This window comes from Pollicipes pollicipes, unplaced genomic scaffold (genome assembly GCF_011947565.3).
Source record: "Pollicipes pollicipes isolate AB1234 unplaced genomic scaffold, Ppol_2.1 Scaffold_1600;HRSCAF=1878_pilon_pilon_pilon, whole genome shotgun sequence".
Classification (NCBI taxonomy): domain Eukaryota; kingdom Metazoa; phylum Arthropoda; class Thecostraca; order Pollicipedomorpha; family Pollicipedidae; genus Pollicipes; species Pollicipes pollicipes.
The window spans coordinates 14,804,117-14,820,167 of record NW_023595962.1 but is presented as its reverse complement, the minus strand read 5'-3'; the positions used below and the strand labels follow the sequence as shown (position 1 = coordinate 14,820,167).

The 16,051-nt window shown below is 51.9% G+C and overlaps 1 protein-coding gene across 1 annotated transcript; it reads left to right on the top strand.

The window, feature by feature from the left end:
- The first annotated feature begins 6,019 nt into the window (after positions 1-6,019).
- On the top strand, positions 6,020-9,906 carry LOC119107784 (DNA-directed RNA polymerase II subunit rpb1). The gene is made up of 7 exons (XM_037231370.1): positions 6,020-6,039; positions 6,078-6,300; positions 6,757-6,862; positions 7,583-7,722; positions 8,343-8,633; positions 9,117-9,215; positions 9,793-9,906. Exons 1-7 carry the CDS (start codon positions 6,020-6,022, stop codon positions 9,904-9,906), a joined length of 993 nt encoding a protein of 330 aa, XP_037087265.1.
- The last annotated feature ends 6,145 nt before the right edge of the window (positions 9,907-16,051 follow it).

Genomic DNA, 16,051 nt, shown 5'->3' with positions numbered 1-16,051 from the left:
GAAACACGTTAAAACCCTTGAGCGCACGCCCGTCGCGGGCGGCGTCCTTGACCCTTAGTTCTCACGCGACAGTGCGGGCCCGTTTAGGGTCTGCCGACTCTCTGTGACTGATAGCCTCCGACAAATCCGGACCCGCCTGGCGGCTATCGCCCCATCGCCGCACGCCCACGCTCACTAGCGCGTCCGGGCAGGCAGAACTTGAGCCCCATTCAGACGGCTCGCGTCGACTCCCCGCGTGTGCGCCTTTTCATGGCACTCCATTCTCGTCTGCCGTCCCAGCTCGCCGGCGCGGGGACTCCTGGGACACGACCTTCCGCGAGCCGGCTCTAACTTGAGGCCAGCATGCGTCCCACTGGTGAGGGGTTTCGGGACCCAACCTTCCGCGAGCCGGTTCTTACTTGGGGCCAGCATACGCCCCACCCGCCGCTGGCAGCTGGAATCACCCGCTGATTTGCCAGCTGATGGCTCAGAGAACGCTATCTGTTGAAAAATTGCTTAAAGGAAGCACGTAGTGTCACCACTTCCTTATGGATGTGAACAGATTCATCTTCGGATGGCCCTTGTTCTATATTCTTTCTCCCACCTTGAGCACTCCGCTGTGCCGATAGACATGCCTTGTTCGCGGAAAAGTGGCGTACGGGGAAAGGGAAAGTCTCAACAACGGTAATCTTAGCTACCGGATCTTACCAAACCAAATGGAAGAAAACTCGCATGGCACATGGTTATCCACTTCTTCCCTACACGCGCGCCTGGATAAGCCCTTGCAAGACTCCCATTTACGCTTACCTGGATACGCCCTTGTCAAGACTCCCGACAAGCCGCTGCCAGCGTCATTTCGCCCGTTCATTGGCAATTAACCAGCCGACGCTCAGTCGGCACCTCATTCCCGACGTCTTTTCCCGTCAATGGACCCGCTCTGCGCACCTGAAATGGACTCACCCTCCACCACAGTGACCCTCACCCTGCCGCGGTTTGGCGGAGCTGACAACCCAGAGCCGGTGGGTGTGGTATTTGCTCCTTACAGAAGCCGGCAGGGCATGGCGTGTAGGCGGCGTGGCTCGGTTTTCGGATAGCTCGTGAAGGACGTCTCGTACAGGGCGCTCCGCGTCTCGATCTCAAGCGCTGGGTGCAACCAAGGCGCGAAACCCCGCCTCGAAACCTCGCCTCGGCTCGAGCGTGGTCCCCGGAGGGCGCTCGATCAGCCGTGCTACGCATGCTACGTGCTACGTGCTACGTGCTACGCCGCCCTGGCTGGTGGCTCAGGTTACATGGCTTAGCTCCCGACCGTCAGCTGAGCTCAAACATGCGATGCTACGCTCAGATCGCAAGCGCAGCAATCTTGCACGCTGATTGTAGGACGAATTTGAAAAGTGACGGCGGTGCGTGACGAACCCGCAACCTTTGGGTCGTGCGCCAGGTGATGACAGCAAAGCTACGTTGGCCACGCACTCATCTCATGGTATGCAGCGTTTATAAAATCCTCGTAATACAAATCGTAAATGATTCGTAGATGGATAATAAATAATAATATCGCAAACATAATATCGCATATCTATTGTGATGATATAGTAAAGTAATATTGAATAATATCGTAACTAATTTATGCAATGTGATAACCATGGCAGAGTGGAAGCCGCTATTGTTTATGGAGCAGCTCGACAAATGGTACGATCAATCGCCGATCTCATTTGATGACGTCCGAAGCCAACGCAATCCGGGACGGAGATTCTTGTCTGTGGGCTTCATAGCCGGACGTTTTACAAGGATAATCTGGCGTTTAGCCGATCCATTAGCCTGAATAGGCCACATCGACCATGCTGTCAGATGATGACGTCAGATGATGACGTCAGATGATGACGTCAGAATCTCAGGCACTCCGTGACGGAGATGGTTACCTGTTGGCCTCTTAGCCGTATATTTTACAAGGATAATCTAACGTTCGGCCCCGATCCACAAAACTGACTAAGCCACATGGACCATGCCGCCAGTGGACCATCACACTGGATCTCTGGATGACGTCACTGAAATGTATTGAATCAACGAAACGATCATTACATGCTTCACTGGATCACGTAACTGCTAACCTGTTTGCTTAAACCACAACCTCCCAAAAATGAACGCATACCAGACGTTTACGAGCAGCCCCGGACACCACGGTCCGCGTAACACAATGCTCACGTCAGTCGCAGCCGAAGCGAGACCGTTACGCTGTGCTCGCCTGCAGAGTAATGACATAATTAGCGCTGGCTTAGAGGCGTGTCTGCAGCATCCCGCTCCGGGCTTCAGGTAGGATTACCAGCGCACGTCGCACTCCGGCTGCTGAAACAGTGGGGATACGTCCGCGACTCGGGATTAAAGCGCGTGTTTCAAAATCGGACGGAAGGCAGGTGCGACGGAGGGGGGGGGGGGGGCTCCTTTGTGGGGAAGCTGTCAGAACAAGCCGGACTCGTGCGTTGTGGAGGGCACTTTCGTGAGACGTGTAGGGCTGGACGCTGTGACAGAATCAGCGCCTTGGCGCATCGTTAGTCCTTGCTCAAGGCGAAGCAAGTCGTTGCCATACCGCGTACATGTCCAGAGACCAGAGCAGTCACGGACAAATGGTCAATATATGTTGGTAATCCGTTCGGAGCCGTTGCATGTCGCGCCCGAAAGCGTGGCAGAGCGAATGGTAGGCTGAAAACGACACAGTTGGCTTCAGGATGGCGACGAAGCCAATTTTAGGAGAAGAGCGGGATGCACGTGGAGTTGCGTGGAGCTATGAAGGGCAATTACAGGAACCCTATGGTGAGCGGTGCTTCTGACCGTACCAGAGTGACCGCCAAGGTGTGAACGTAGGCCCTCGTGCCGTGAACATTTGTATGCATCCATTTTGCTACCTTCAGATAGCGATTTCAGATTTGCATATTCTCATATCTTTCATAGAGCACGCACTTAGTTATGGAGTTTCACGGACGCGTCAACTGCAGTAACATTTGCGCCGATGTCTTGTTTTAAGAGCCTATGTCAACAGAGCTATAGTCGGAGCCATGTCAGCAGATTGTCACCAATGCCTAGGCCACTCAGAAAGTTCGTCAGCTGCGCACCGGAAACGTACGGCGTAGAAAAACAAATCGCATGCAGGCCATGTGGCCCACCTGCCAATTGTCTCGGTAGGCGAATATAAAAGTCTGAAATCAATAGCTCCGAAAAAGACCAAACCTGCTCGCACATGGAGCTACGGAGGATCATCCAACAGACAGGCCTGGAGAATGTGATTCAGCTTAAGACAACGGTTTCCCCTCAATCTCGTAGTTCCGACACTCAGCTAGTACGTGAGCCACGGATAATGGTGCTCTACGTCTGCGGCTAGGTGATCGAGATTCCCCGGAGAGCAGGGTAAACTGCGTCTTGAAGTGTGGCCAATACGCAACCGTTACAGTTTTACTCCGTTAGTTCTTTTTTAAAACTATGATTATTCCATTCGTCGCTCTGCGCCAAGCAAAATAACCGCCGCAGTTTAAGTGGCCATGAACCCAAGCACCTCTCATCACGGCCATATAGACGTCTCAATCCAATTACCTTCGGGCTCTGACAGAGGGCGGCGGGCAGTGGGTCAAGTTCAAGGCCGATCCCACTGATCCGCTCCGACACCGGACCTGGGGCGGTGGCGCGCGCGGCATGCGCCCCCGGCTGTTGCGCGCCAGCAGTCGCTGATGATACAAATCACCGAACTTGTCGGTGACAGCCGTCAGTGCCGAAGTTGCGTTTGTTAATTCAGGGGCCGAACTGGATTTTAGTCGCTGATGCATGGAGTAAAATGATACCGCTAGGCAGGTGGACAGTGGTGGGAAGGGGACCAAAACTTTGTGATGTTCCATTACGTTGCTGGATAATTGGACAGTGAACAAGTCGTACAAAGAGGTTATTTTGTGGTAATATTGTATATTGGTGGGGCAGTAATGAATGCTACTCATGAACAAGGTACAAATCATGCCTTTTATTTACAGCGACACACAAAGAACTGTGTTGTTGTGATCAAAATGCACTATTTTAGACGTATGAGGTATGTGGGATCATGTTTTTCCGGCCTCTCAGGCATGCAACGCTTGCCCACTGCATTAGGATACCACATTGACATACAGCAGTAGGGTAACCGATGCATGCATGTCCAATTTTTGCGACGCACAATGCTCAAAGGCCAGAACAGGAGCTGACCGGGGTGGGAGGACATCGCCTGACACGGGTCGGGTAAGTCCACAACGCGACCAAGTAGCTTGAGGCGGGCGTGCCTGCAGAAATGTGTGCAACGTGTTGCTAGGTTGCGCTGGGGACGTCTATGTTTGCATCTTGAAAACTCTGCACCCTGATGAAGATCAGCGCGCGGGGCGATCCTGCGCCCCGCTGAGGGGGAGGGGGCACTGCCAGAACTCCACGTGCACTCCCCTCCCTCTCGTAGGACACGTGCACCCGCTCCGTCGGGGTGAAAGTCGTCCTGTGTAAGAACGCAGCTCACGAGCTGTTGCAGTACGCGGCGGCGGCTCAAAGCGGCCCGGTTCAACACCGAGAGACGACCTCAGTTGACAGGGGCCGGTCGGCGGGGTCGGGCCGGCGCAGGCTACCTGCGCTAGCAGCCCCTGCACGACACACACACGCAGCATAACCGGACCTCGGCCGTACATGAGGACGCTTGCGAAACTGCCATGCAAATGACATGCGAGGGGTGTGCAAACCGCAGCCGTCGCATCGCGGCAGCAAACGCAATGTTGAGCTGTCCTGCCGGCTGAACATGCTGTCCGTAGGGTGTGGCAGAGAAAGCTTAGGCCGGGTTAGAGCGGTCGTGCCCTGGGATACCAGACTGGTTATGCAGGTGCTGTAGGGATGCGAGGATGCTGCAGGAACGGCACTCGTAGTGGATAATCTTCATTTGCATATTAAGTGATGATTGAGTTATCGCTGCTGATCGATGAAACGGCCGCGTTGCCGTACAACGACGGCTGTGTTGTCATTTAGCAGCCTTCAAGGTGATGTCAGTAGATATGCGACAACGCTTGACATCGACAATGTCACAAGCGCTTTTCGTCCCAATCAGATCAGTGTCATTTGTGAAAAAAAAAATGCTATGAAGTAAGAGCAAGGAAGAAACTAATTGAGGCAGAAGCATTTCCACGAATTGTATGAAAAACCCTGGTGTGCATCACCATCATAATCAGCTTACCTAGAGTTTGTATGGAGAGCTTGAAACGGCCTTCAGACGTCCTCGGCCGCTTATCTTACGTAGTGTATCGTGCATGTAATTTGCTTTGTAGGCGTTTAAGGCTTACCAAGCAAATTTGGCTCATCATCTTCCTCTCTTGCTGCTTCTCTTTTGAGCCATTTTATCAGAAAAATCTTAACAAAAGGAATAGTTATAGTACGCAAGCAGCGTACAAAACTTCTACGACACCACTCCTATAATCCAAAAGGCCAAATAACAATTAATCTGCACCGAAGGCACTAGTGCCATCCTCACACATGACAAATTTGAAGGAGAAAACAACAAAAACGCGTGTTTAACCTCAGTGCAATCACTTTTATAAAAGAAAGAGGGGCTGTCCGCAGCGCCTAATAACCTAGTTCAAAGCTTCGGCGCTCCGTCATACCACTACGTCATCGAATTGAAATTCAGGCGTTGACAGATGTCAGCTGTTGGTTGCTTAAACGCCGGTAGCAATGTGAGAAAGCCTCTCACACATCTCACTGCGGTCCACAACTGGAATATTTCATCCCTCAACTCCTTGTTCCAGGCGCTCACAGTGTTGGCAGTAGTGGCGAGCACGCAGGCCTTCTTCGGCAGCCTCTTCGGCTTCGGCAAGAGGGGCCACGGCGGCTACGGCGGCGGCTACGGCTACGGCGGGGGGCGGCCATGGCTACGGCGGAGGCGGTCATGGCTACGGCGGCGGCAGCCACAGCTACGGCGGAGGCGGGGGTCACCACAAGGGCGGGGGTCACCACAAGGGTGGAGGTCACCACAAGGGCGGAGGTCACCACAAGGGTGGAGGTCATGGCAGTGGTTACATCCAAGTGAGGCCATCGCATGGTTACGGTCCGCCCCGCCCCAGCTACGGCCCGCCCAAGGCCAGCTACGGCCCGCCCAAGGCCAGCTATGGCCCGCCTAAGCCCAGCTACGGTCCGCCCAGGCCCAGCTACGGCCCACCTAAGCCCAGCTATGGTCCGCCCCGCCCCAGCTACGGCCCGCCCAAGCCCAGCTATGGCCCGCCTAAGCCCAGCTACGGTCCGCCCAGACCCAGCTACGGCCCACCAGCGCCCAGCTACGGCCCGCCGGTGACTCCCTCCAGCGGCTACGGAGCCCCTCACGGACACGGAGGTGAGAAAGGCCGGCCCCTGGCTGAGTAGCGATGGCTGATTGAACAGCGCTGGTCCGGGCTCAGATAGTCCGTCCACGTTTGGAAACCACAGGGATCGGCTCGGACTTCCTGGTGCAGTTTGAGGACCACGGCGTCGTGTTGTGGGGTCTGACCTCTGTCGTAAAGTCGGGTGAGACCGACCCGGGCCGCTCCAGTGCTGCTCGAGGATGGCTGGCGCTCTTCCGTGGCTGCATTTCAATGTTTAAAAACGGCCGTAAATTGCTCTCCCGACGTCGCGTCTGAATAATTCTGAGGTAAAATCAGCCGCTGGTCGTCACCATGGACAGCGCGCATAGTCGTTCAATGCGCGCTGCCCATGGTGAGACCCACAAGCCAACGGAACGCAGTGACACAGCCTTTGCCGATTTCACAGGCGGTGGACATGACGGTGGACACACCGGGGGCGGATACAGCGGAGGTGGACACAGTGGAGGAGGACACGTTGAAAGTGGACACACCGGGGGGCGGATACAGCGGAGGTGGACACAGTGGAGGAGGACACGTTGAAAGTGGACACACCGGGGGCGGATACAGCGGAGGTGGACACAGTGGAAGTGGACACAGTGGAAGTGGACACGGTGGTGTCATCAGCGGTGCTTACGAGGCTCCGCATCCGCAGATCATCACAGGTAATACTCATCACAGCACTCGCACATATAAGACATAGGGTCATATATATATATATATATATATATATATATATATATATATATATATATATATATATATAATACATGTAATCTACAAGGCCATCCGTGCCGGAGGCTATGTCCCGGTATTGTTGGCCAACATTGTCTTTGGCTACCTTAGCCAGGAAATGCATGCATAATCTTCCGAAAGATGATGTACTCACAAGGAAAAATGATACCGGCCGATTACATCGTGACAGCGATATGTCCTCTCCCACTGCGCAGGTGTGGTCTCCAGCTCCTTGAGACATTCGAATGCATGGTGTTTTTATTGAAGATACAGTTATTTGAATGTGTGATGCATGCCACCAGTTGATAGGGGACAAGAAGAGAGTCAGGTGCTTGGATGGTGTTAGGTCCTCTTTTATCGCACCGCAGCACCTTTGCACCACCTGAACCGCGCCGGGCTGCCTCCACTGGCCTTAGCTCCCAGCATCACTTCGTCCCGACGGCGGTCCCCTCTCTCCAGCGTACATCTTCGGCCGTTCACACCCTCTCCTCGTGCCGCAGGGGTCGGCGTCGCGGGCACCCCGGGCTCCGGCTACTCGGCTCCGGCTCCCGGGCCTTCGTACGAGGCTCCGGTGCCTGTCTCGATTCACGAGATCCAGGCTCCCGACCTCAGCCAAAGCTACGCCCCTAGCGGCCGAGTGGTGAGCTACTGGTTCCAGACAGCGCCGGTGGCGGCGCTGGGGGCGGGGCTTCAACGTGCGCCGAATACGTTAGATGCGTGATTCATCGTGGGGTGATGTTTTGTGCTATTCTACGCTGCCAAAGTAAACATCCATAGCTTTGAAGGCATTAGCAGCTACTTCAAAATGCAGCTGTAAAACTCGCAGTTTTGCACGGCCGCCAGACCCGTGACGCATACACTGTTGGTTTGAACTTTGAACATCTGGTACATGCAATTGTAACAAAGTCTTGGACCCTCAGGCATATTGCACGCATACGCTGCCGTCGAAGCCCGATATTTGACTGCAGCGCTCTTCACCCTTTACAGCCACAACCTGTGACCCAGTCACTGGGCCCCGTGATCGAGGTTGGCGTGGACCAATCCTACAGTGTTCCGGTCCAGACCGTGGACCAATCCTACAGTGGTCCAGTCCAGACCGTGGACCAATCCTACAGTGGTCCAGTCCAGACCGTGGACCAATCCCTCAGTGGTCCGGTCGAGACCGTGGACCAATCCTACAGTGGTCCAGTCCAGACCGTGGACCAATCCTACAGTGGTCCAGTCCAGACCGTGGATCAATCCTACAGTGGCCCGGTTCAGACCGTGGACCAGTCCTACAGTGGTCCGGTCCAAACCATCGATCAGTCCTACAGCGGCCCCGACCAAGTCGTCGGCACGGGAGGCTCCATCGACGGCGGATCGACGGTGATCGGCGTGTCGACTAACGTCATCGACGGCGGATCGTCGATCATCGACGGCGGAACGTCGATCATCGACGGCGGAACGTCGATCATCGACGGCGGATCGTCGGTTGTTGATGGAGGATCGTCGATTGTCGACCAGGGCTCGATTTCCGGTGGCCAGATCTACTCGGCTCCCCAGCAGCAGCAGGTGTGTGCAGTGAAGAAGATTGGTTTTTGGGATATACCCCCCCCCCCTCTTGGAGGTGGCAGAGACTTCTGAGCCCGAGGGCCTCGGTGCTTTTTGCAATTTAAGACCTCAGCGGGTCCTCTAACACATTTTAAACGGATGTTTTCAAGACCCCTTAAGGGGACCACGAGCCTTAGCAAGTTCTCAGAATAGAAGACAGTTTTTATAGCGTTGAAGTGGGTCTATGCTGCTGATCCTGAGATATTGGCCGCGCCTGACTCCTAATGCCCCGACCCCCTGACCCCCTTGACCCCCTTGACCCCCTTGACCCCCTCCGGCGCGAAATCCTGGCCGCGCGTCTAGGTGTGTGCCAACCTGCCGGCATCCAGGGGCAAAACGTGACGGCGACTGGTGCAGCACGCCGTCTGTTTTTTATGCACACGTACACCGATTCCGCTCTTCTCTGACTTCATCGTCAGTTGACATAACCCTTTGTGCCTGCAGCTGGTGACGCCTAGCGTTTCGCTTGGCCTGCCATCTGGTGGCAGCGGTGCGAACCTCAACAGCGAGTACGGTCCCCCGTCCGACTCGTCGATCATTCAGGTGAGTGGAGAGAGAGAGAGAGAGAGAGAGAGAGAGAGAGAGAGAGAGAGAGAGAGAGAGAGAGAGAACTTTCACTCTATGACACTCCTATGTCAGCTGTTGACCTTCACAGAGGGCCTAGTCCTGCCTGCTGTAAATCCAGTCCCACGTCGTTCCAATCGTACCTGCCGTTAATAAAACACCGCTATTTTGTATGGGCTATGTGACTTTGGTGCAGCACGGGCTACCTATCCACCGTTGTGATAAACCTACAATTATTTGTCAAGTTCTTGCGTCCAGAACATTACATTTGGGCCATATTACCACGCCCGAACTCCAGTCAACGCCCGTTATGTCCCGCATTGCAGGCATGACGCTGAATTCACTTGTTTTCCCTTACATAAACTCGTTTGGTTATTTGTCAGATACTTTTGTCAGTGCACGGTTAAAAATTTGCCGAATAACTCCACAAAGCATGGGAGCAATAATATCTTGCATGCTATGCTCTGCTGTGTAATGACATCATGCAGTCATTGGACACACCACGAGCACTGTCAAGACGGTCCTGGTAATTTGCTGGCCTCGTCTCCGCCGCCAGCTGCCGGTGAATGATGCCATCGACCCCGTGTTCGTGCGGAGTAACCTGCCCCAGGCGGGACCGGATGGGGCGCCTCTCATCGGTGACATCGGCGTGGCGGGTAACTTCCAGTAGACGGTCCGGACGGACTCCGCGCACAGGGCAGAGGTCAGTAGAGGTCAGGAGCAGGTCGGCATGGAAGAAGTGGGGGAGGGAGAGGGGGGAGTGTTAGATTGGCAGAGCACAGGCACTTTCTGGTTCCACACCAGCGTTTGCTGAGGTGGAAAATGTATTTTTTAGCATTGCAATGTTCCGCTTACTTTAATAAAAAAAAAAAAAAATGGAAAACTTATTGGTGATAGCCTCGGTCCCTTTAAGGGCAAGTAGATGTTTATTTACAAACGAAATGAAACAAAAATAGCCATGAATGCGTTCTGAAGAGCAATGCTGGCTCTGAGGGTTGCTGCTGATGTCACCCTTGACTTTAAATGCTTTGCTACGTGTGGGCGCATTTCACTGATTTTTTCAAATGCACTAATTTCAGGTGCGAGCTGGTCGCTTAAGGTTGGAGTCTCCGTCCCTGCGCGCCTGGTTTCTGCAGCTGCTGTACAGGCACAATCTCAGCTGCTGTATAGGCACCTCAGCTGCTGTACCGGTACAACCTCAGCTGCTGAACAGGCACCTAAGCTGCTGTGCCGATACAACCTCAGCTGCTGTACAGTCTCAGCGCATTTGCAGCATTGTAGCTGTAAGACAGTCTCGAAGTTCGCACCCCCAGCCATTGTACCTCAGCCCTTGTGTACAGCCACGTGACATGTACGGCAGCCATTGTACGCTGCATGTGCCGCATCACGTCCCGTGCTGACTCGGCTGGCACACAGCACACACAGCGCTGTGTGCGCTGTTAACAGCGCTCTGTTTCAGAATGTGTGCAGGAGTGCCATGGGGTTCGGCTTTGGTTTGTTGCCACGTTGCGCGGGGCTGTAACGTCGTTGTAACGCGCAGGCCCAACCCCATGCGCTACAGTAAGGTTACAACAATGTCGTTTTCATTCCGCTTCATTCGCGGCTGAAAGTACTCTATTTTCAGGCAGGATTCCCACATTGTTTCTCTTAGCGTGTTTCGTTCCATACCTTGACTTTGACGTTGGCCTGACTTCGGGCACGTCTGACGCAATCAAAATGCCAATCCGCCACTGTCTTCACTTGAGTACTGTTTATATCAATACTGCGCTGTCGCGATCTCGCGCAATGGTTTGCTGTTGTTTCTCTGGGCCACGCCGAGGTGCTTCTTGCATCACGGCGCGTGCTTGGTCGACTCCAGCGAATCCCGAGCTGACAGTCTAAGCATAAACACTGTACGCTCGTGTGTACTGGGCAGAGATAGCACTGCGTGTGTGGTGGGCGTGGCGCACGGTGTGTGGTGCGTTGGTGAGCTTTTGTGTTCTGTCTCACGCTGTGGTCAAAACGATGTTGTTTTGGGGACCTCCGGCAGCCATAGCGCTGCGATGTTGGAACCCCTTGCGAGCTTCTTATGAGGCCAGATCGCAAGAAACCCGACAAATTGTGGATGTTGGAACAGTGTATGTACATACTCAATATAAATCAATGCGCTGTTTGGGATTGTCATATTATTCTTATCTTCAAACGGGTACATCCAGAGCTTCAGCGGTATTCAAACTCAGTGCGTCTAACTGTACTCTAACGTGAAACACCACTGAGTCGTCGCGCGCCGCATCAGTGACATTAAGTATGAGCCAGCGTTTTCCCTTTCCGTGCACAACACCAGGACAGAAAGTGAGCGCGTGGGACACGAGGAGGTTCTCGAAAGCGGAATCGTTCATCTGTGAAAAGTTGAGCGAAACGATAGACAATGTCGCATGAGGGAGGAATGTGTATTATCATGCTCTTGGAGGACTCTTCCCCGCCACAACTTTGTGAAGGATGTAGATCAAATTCGGCGACAAACCCGTCTTGATTTTTTTGGGAAACGCTAAGTCTTTTTTGCAGCTCAGACCACCATATTCGTTTGGTGGAACAGCAGCTCGGCTCCGGCATGTGGGAGCCGTCAGCCGGAGGCGGCCTTATTCATGCTCTCGCTGGGAGCATGAGCATCTGGTGACCGCTGATTATGCAGGGAAGACAGCAGGTGCAGATGATAGGAACGGCGCCCGGGAAAGCGCGCGGGCTGCGGAGAACACCCTGCTGGTTGTTGTTGAAGCTCGCAGGCCGTTTCATCATCGGGAATGTTTAGTTCTCGTCATTGAACTGCGAGTTTAGCTTGCGAGTTGGGATAATGTTAAGTCGCACGCCCCGTGCATGCTAGTCGATAAAAATGCTGAATAGTAAAAGTTATTGATAGCATAGTTAGTTACTTAGTCATTTTTATTATATTACACTTGATAATGCATTAGATAGCATTTCATATTATGATGTATTGGTGGTAGTGTTTTTGATAATATCTTAATTATGACCTTGATGGTAATTTTTTTTGAATAGTTGGTGTGTTAGCAGAGATAAAAATGAGCATCACTTACTTCGGCGACCTTTACGGCACACCGTGAACTGGGCCAGAAATGCTGGTAGATATTTTGTCAGTGAATTTAATAACCAAACCGGATTGAGTAATTCTTCGAACTAACGCACTCGTCTGGTGTGGTATGCATACACGCTTCGACTAGTTAACTCTCCGAACGGCGTCAGGTGTTAATCATATCGATAATCCGAACGATTATTTCACCCATAATGCTAATGTATTGTCTCAACATTTCTCTAAATCTTAACTAAACCTTGTTCACTTGAATGATGTGTTGTAAACAGCTAAAGTTGGCTTCTCATTCAGGCGAAGTTACTGTACCCATCACAATTTCTTTGACTGATATACGTAGAAACATGTGGTGTGTCCTACGCCATCATACGTGTCTCCCTTTTCCCGAGTCGTTTTCTCTTCGGGCCTTAAATTATTAGCTGCAATTTTATAGCTATCATTTATTCAAATGACATTACAATATTTGTGCAATGCTCCGACCATATGGAGCTGACCACCAGCTCGAACCTCCTTCCGTTTTGTCGTGCTTATGTTTCGCAGCATTCTCTCGAACAACAAGGACGAAACACCAGGTTATTTCAGTGTGCATGCAAGACCTGAACGCTAGTCATTCACGAGTTGAGCTTTTAGAATCTGGCCTACTCCCGTCCGGCTCTCCAGAATTCAAACCGCTCACAAATCCGGGCTTTTGAAGCTTATGGATGCAATCCGGTTTGGTCCGGCTTAGCAAAAATATGCTTATAGAAATCCGCACCATTTCCGATTTGAGTTGTTTATTGCCATCATAAGCAGACAAACGTGACACACCTGAACACAACTTATTGCTCCTATTTATCAAGCTTAATATCAGCATTGTGGTTGGCTGCAGAAGCCAGCAATTAACAAGTCACTTTGAGCCATTCTGACGGGCTGCAAGAAGCAGCTGCTACAAATTAATGAACTTATTAACTTGGTCGGCATGGAAGTACAGTCAAGCATATAGCTCGTACACAAGCCTGGCGCTCTGAATCCTGTATTCGTTTTTAATACCCTCAACCCTCAAGGATGATATAGACTCAGTGAAGGGAGATCAATGCCTGGATGAAATTGAATAGCTCCAACGCAAGTTGTTCAGTGCCTTAGCAAGGAACATTATTCACAGAGATAAGACAGAAGTATTAGCCTTACTCCTCGGAGAAAACCAGCAGAATGGAAATATAGTTGGGTTAATATTTCCGCAACATGCCTTCATCGCAATAGCAGAAGTCTTCAATAACTTTCTGCTATTGTTTCAATGAAGGCATGGTCCCGAAATTTCAACACAACTATATTTCCATTTTCCTGGTTTTCTCCGAGGAATAAGGCTAATACTACTGTCTTGTATAGCTCCAAAGCAGGTAGCAGTGCTATGCATTTCAGAATTCCTAACAGACCTAGAGCTGGCTGTCAAGAGGCATACACGACGATTCAATACAGTATGCCATTTTTTTATTAAAAAAGCTGTGACATAATACATGTGCAAGCTCTCACGGTGCTCTTTAAATGCTACACACATTGAGATATAACAGATTCTGGAGCAGAGTAAGTGGCGCCTCGCTCGCTGCTTATGCAATGCTGTTGGAGTGCTGATATGTTTCCAAACATGCAAACTGAAGGCACCTTCCCCAGCTGTCCTCGCAAGTTGTGGTGCCTGAAAAGTGCAGGGCATCCTCACAGCGGCCTCACCGCACAGTGGTCACCCAAACAAACTTGGTATCTCTCCTCGGACATGACCCCAACGCTGTTTTCTATCTTGATCACCTCAGCAGAAAACACGGTCTGCATTGAACTCCCTGTCTCTGTCAGCTAAATGGATCCTGGGTACAGCGGCTAAGCTTATTGTAGGGGGGGAGGGGGGGGGGGACACTGTCGGAATAATATTTCATAATATCGGTCTGACGTGGCTCCGCAAAAAAATGTGACATGAAATGTGGCATTTCATATGTCTGCTCCTTTGTCATTTTGCTGGTGTACCCATCAAGGACTTGGATAATCGCAACTTGTTGGAAGGCTCGAGGCGTCTTTGGTCCTGAGGTGGGGAGAGCCGACATGCATTTCATGTTTTTTTTTCTTGTCTTTTCTAGTAGTTGCCCAATTGGAGTCATACAATAGCATGTAAAGGCGCCATCAATTTCAATTTTGTCCGTCCCGGTGGCTCAGTTGGTTAGAGCGCCTGCCTCTCAATTCACCCACCCGTGGTGGGGTGGGTTCGAGTCGCTTTAGGGCGCTCGCTATTTGCCGTTGACAGGTATGGCCTGCGGCCGGTGGCAGCGGTCGCGCTAAAAGGTCAGTTGACGTCAGAGAGCAGGACGGACCGTGCCGAGCATTGCGGCACGTCAAGCTTTCGCCACCAAATTCTGCCGTTGACATGGGATTGCGCGATCGGATGGTAGGGGTCAGGGCTCACACAACGAGCACTGCTTAGCGTGAGCTCTGATCCCGGAAATCCATCCATTCAAGAGGTTTGGATCAAATCTTTTTAAAAAATTACCTAACAACATATCTAGCAGCGTTACAAAATGTTCACTAGCATGGATAAAAGAGCACCAAAAATTTAATACCGGGCTGGTTACTATTGATGGAAAACATGTGGTGTTTGCTTTTGAAACGCAGGGTAATTTTTCGTCAAGAACGTGAATGATACAGTTCTATCGCAATATCATAAATTCAGTTGTGCATGTGTTAAGTGTGTGGCCATGTATGATACTTTTCCTGAGAGTTTAGTTAGGTGCATTACTAGCAATCCGCAGTGGCTTATCCTACCAGCAGTATCAATGGTGTCTGGATGATGTCTTGACCACCACCTGTCATACTGCTATCACTTTTAGCTTTCCTATCACTTTAAACAACCTTTTTTTGGGTATTCCTCCCAGTGGCGTATTTACATCAAACCTAAGAGGCCTTTAAATCACCCACAACTAAAACCACACTGTGCTATGATTGTAGCCCCAGTCAAAGGATTGTTGTAGCTCCTACCAAATTTGTTGTAGCTTCTATTGTAGCTCCTATCAAATTTGTTGTAGCTTCTATTGTATCTCCTATCAAAGGATTGTTGTAGCTTATCAAATTTGTTGTAGCTCCTTTTGTAGCTCCTATCAAAGGATTGTTGCAAGCGGAGTTGCAACTCCAGTTAACGTCTTTTGATTTTTGTTTTACTGTTGCAGACTATTGTAGGTTTTCAATCCGTTCAATGGATGGGGCCTGGAAAGTTCCAAAACCTGGTCTCCTCTTAACCGTGTGCTGCCCAAATTTGCCGATCCAGTCCTACCCGCCCCGCAAATCCATCCTCACGGATCGATCAAAGCCATGAAAAGCTCAATTCCTTGTATGGTTTAACAGCCGGCGTCACGTGTCGAATGAACAACTGATCGTTACCTGGCAGCTTTATTTAACATGACCAGCAGCATCTCCTGAACAAACTCCTCGTCAGCTGAGGCGGGCACAATAGCGCTGCGCAGCGCCGCTTCCTGCCCCAGTCACGCAGCGCCGCTTCCTGCCCCAGTCACGCAGCGCCGCCTCCTGCCCCAGTCACGCAGCGCCGCTTCCTGCCCCAGTCACGCAGCGCCGCCTCCTGCCCCAGTCACGCAGCGCCGCCTCCTGCCCCAGTCACGCAGCGCCGCTTCCTGCCCCAGTCACGCAGCGCCGCCTCCTGCCCCAGTCACGCAGCGTCGCTTCCTGCCCCAGTCATGCAGCGCCGCCTCCTGCCCCATTCACG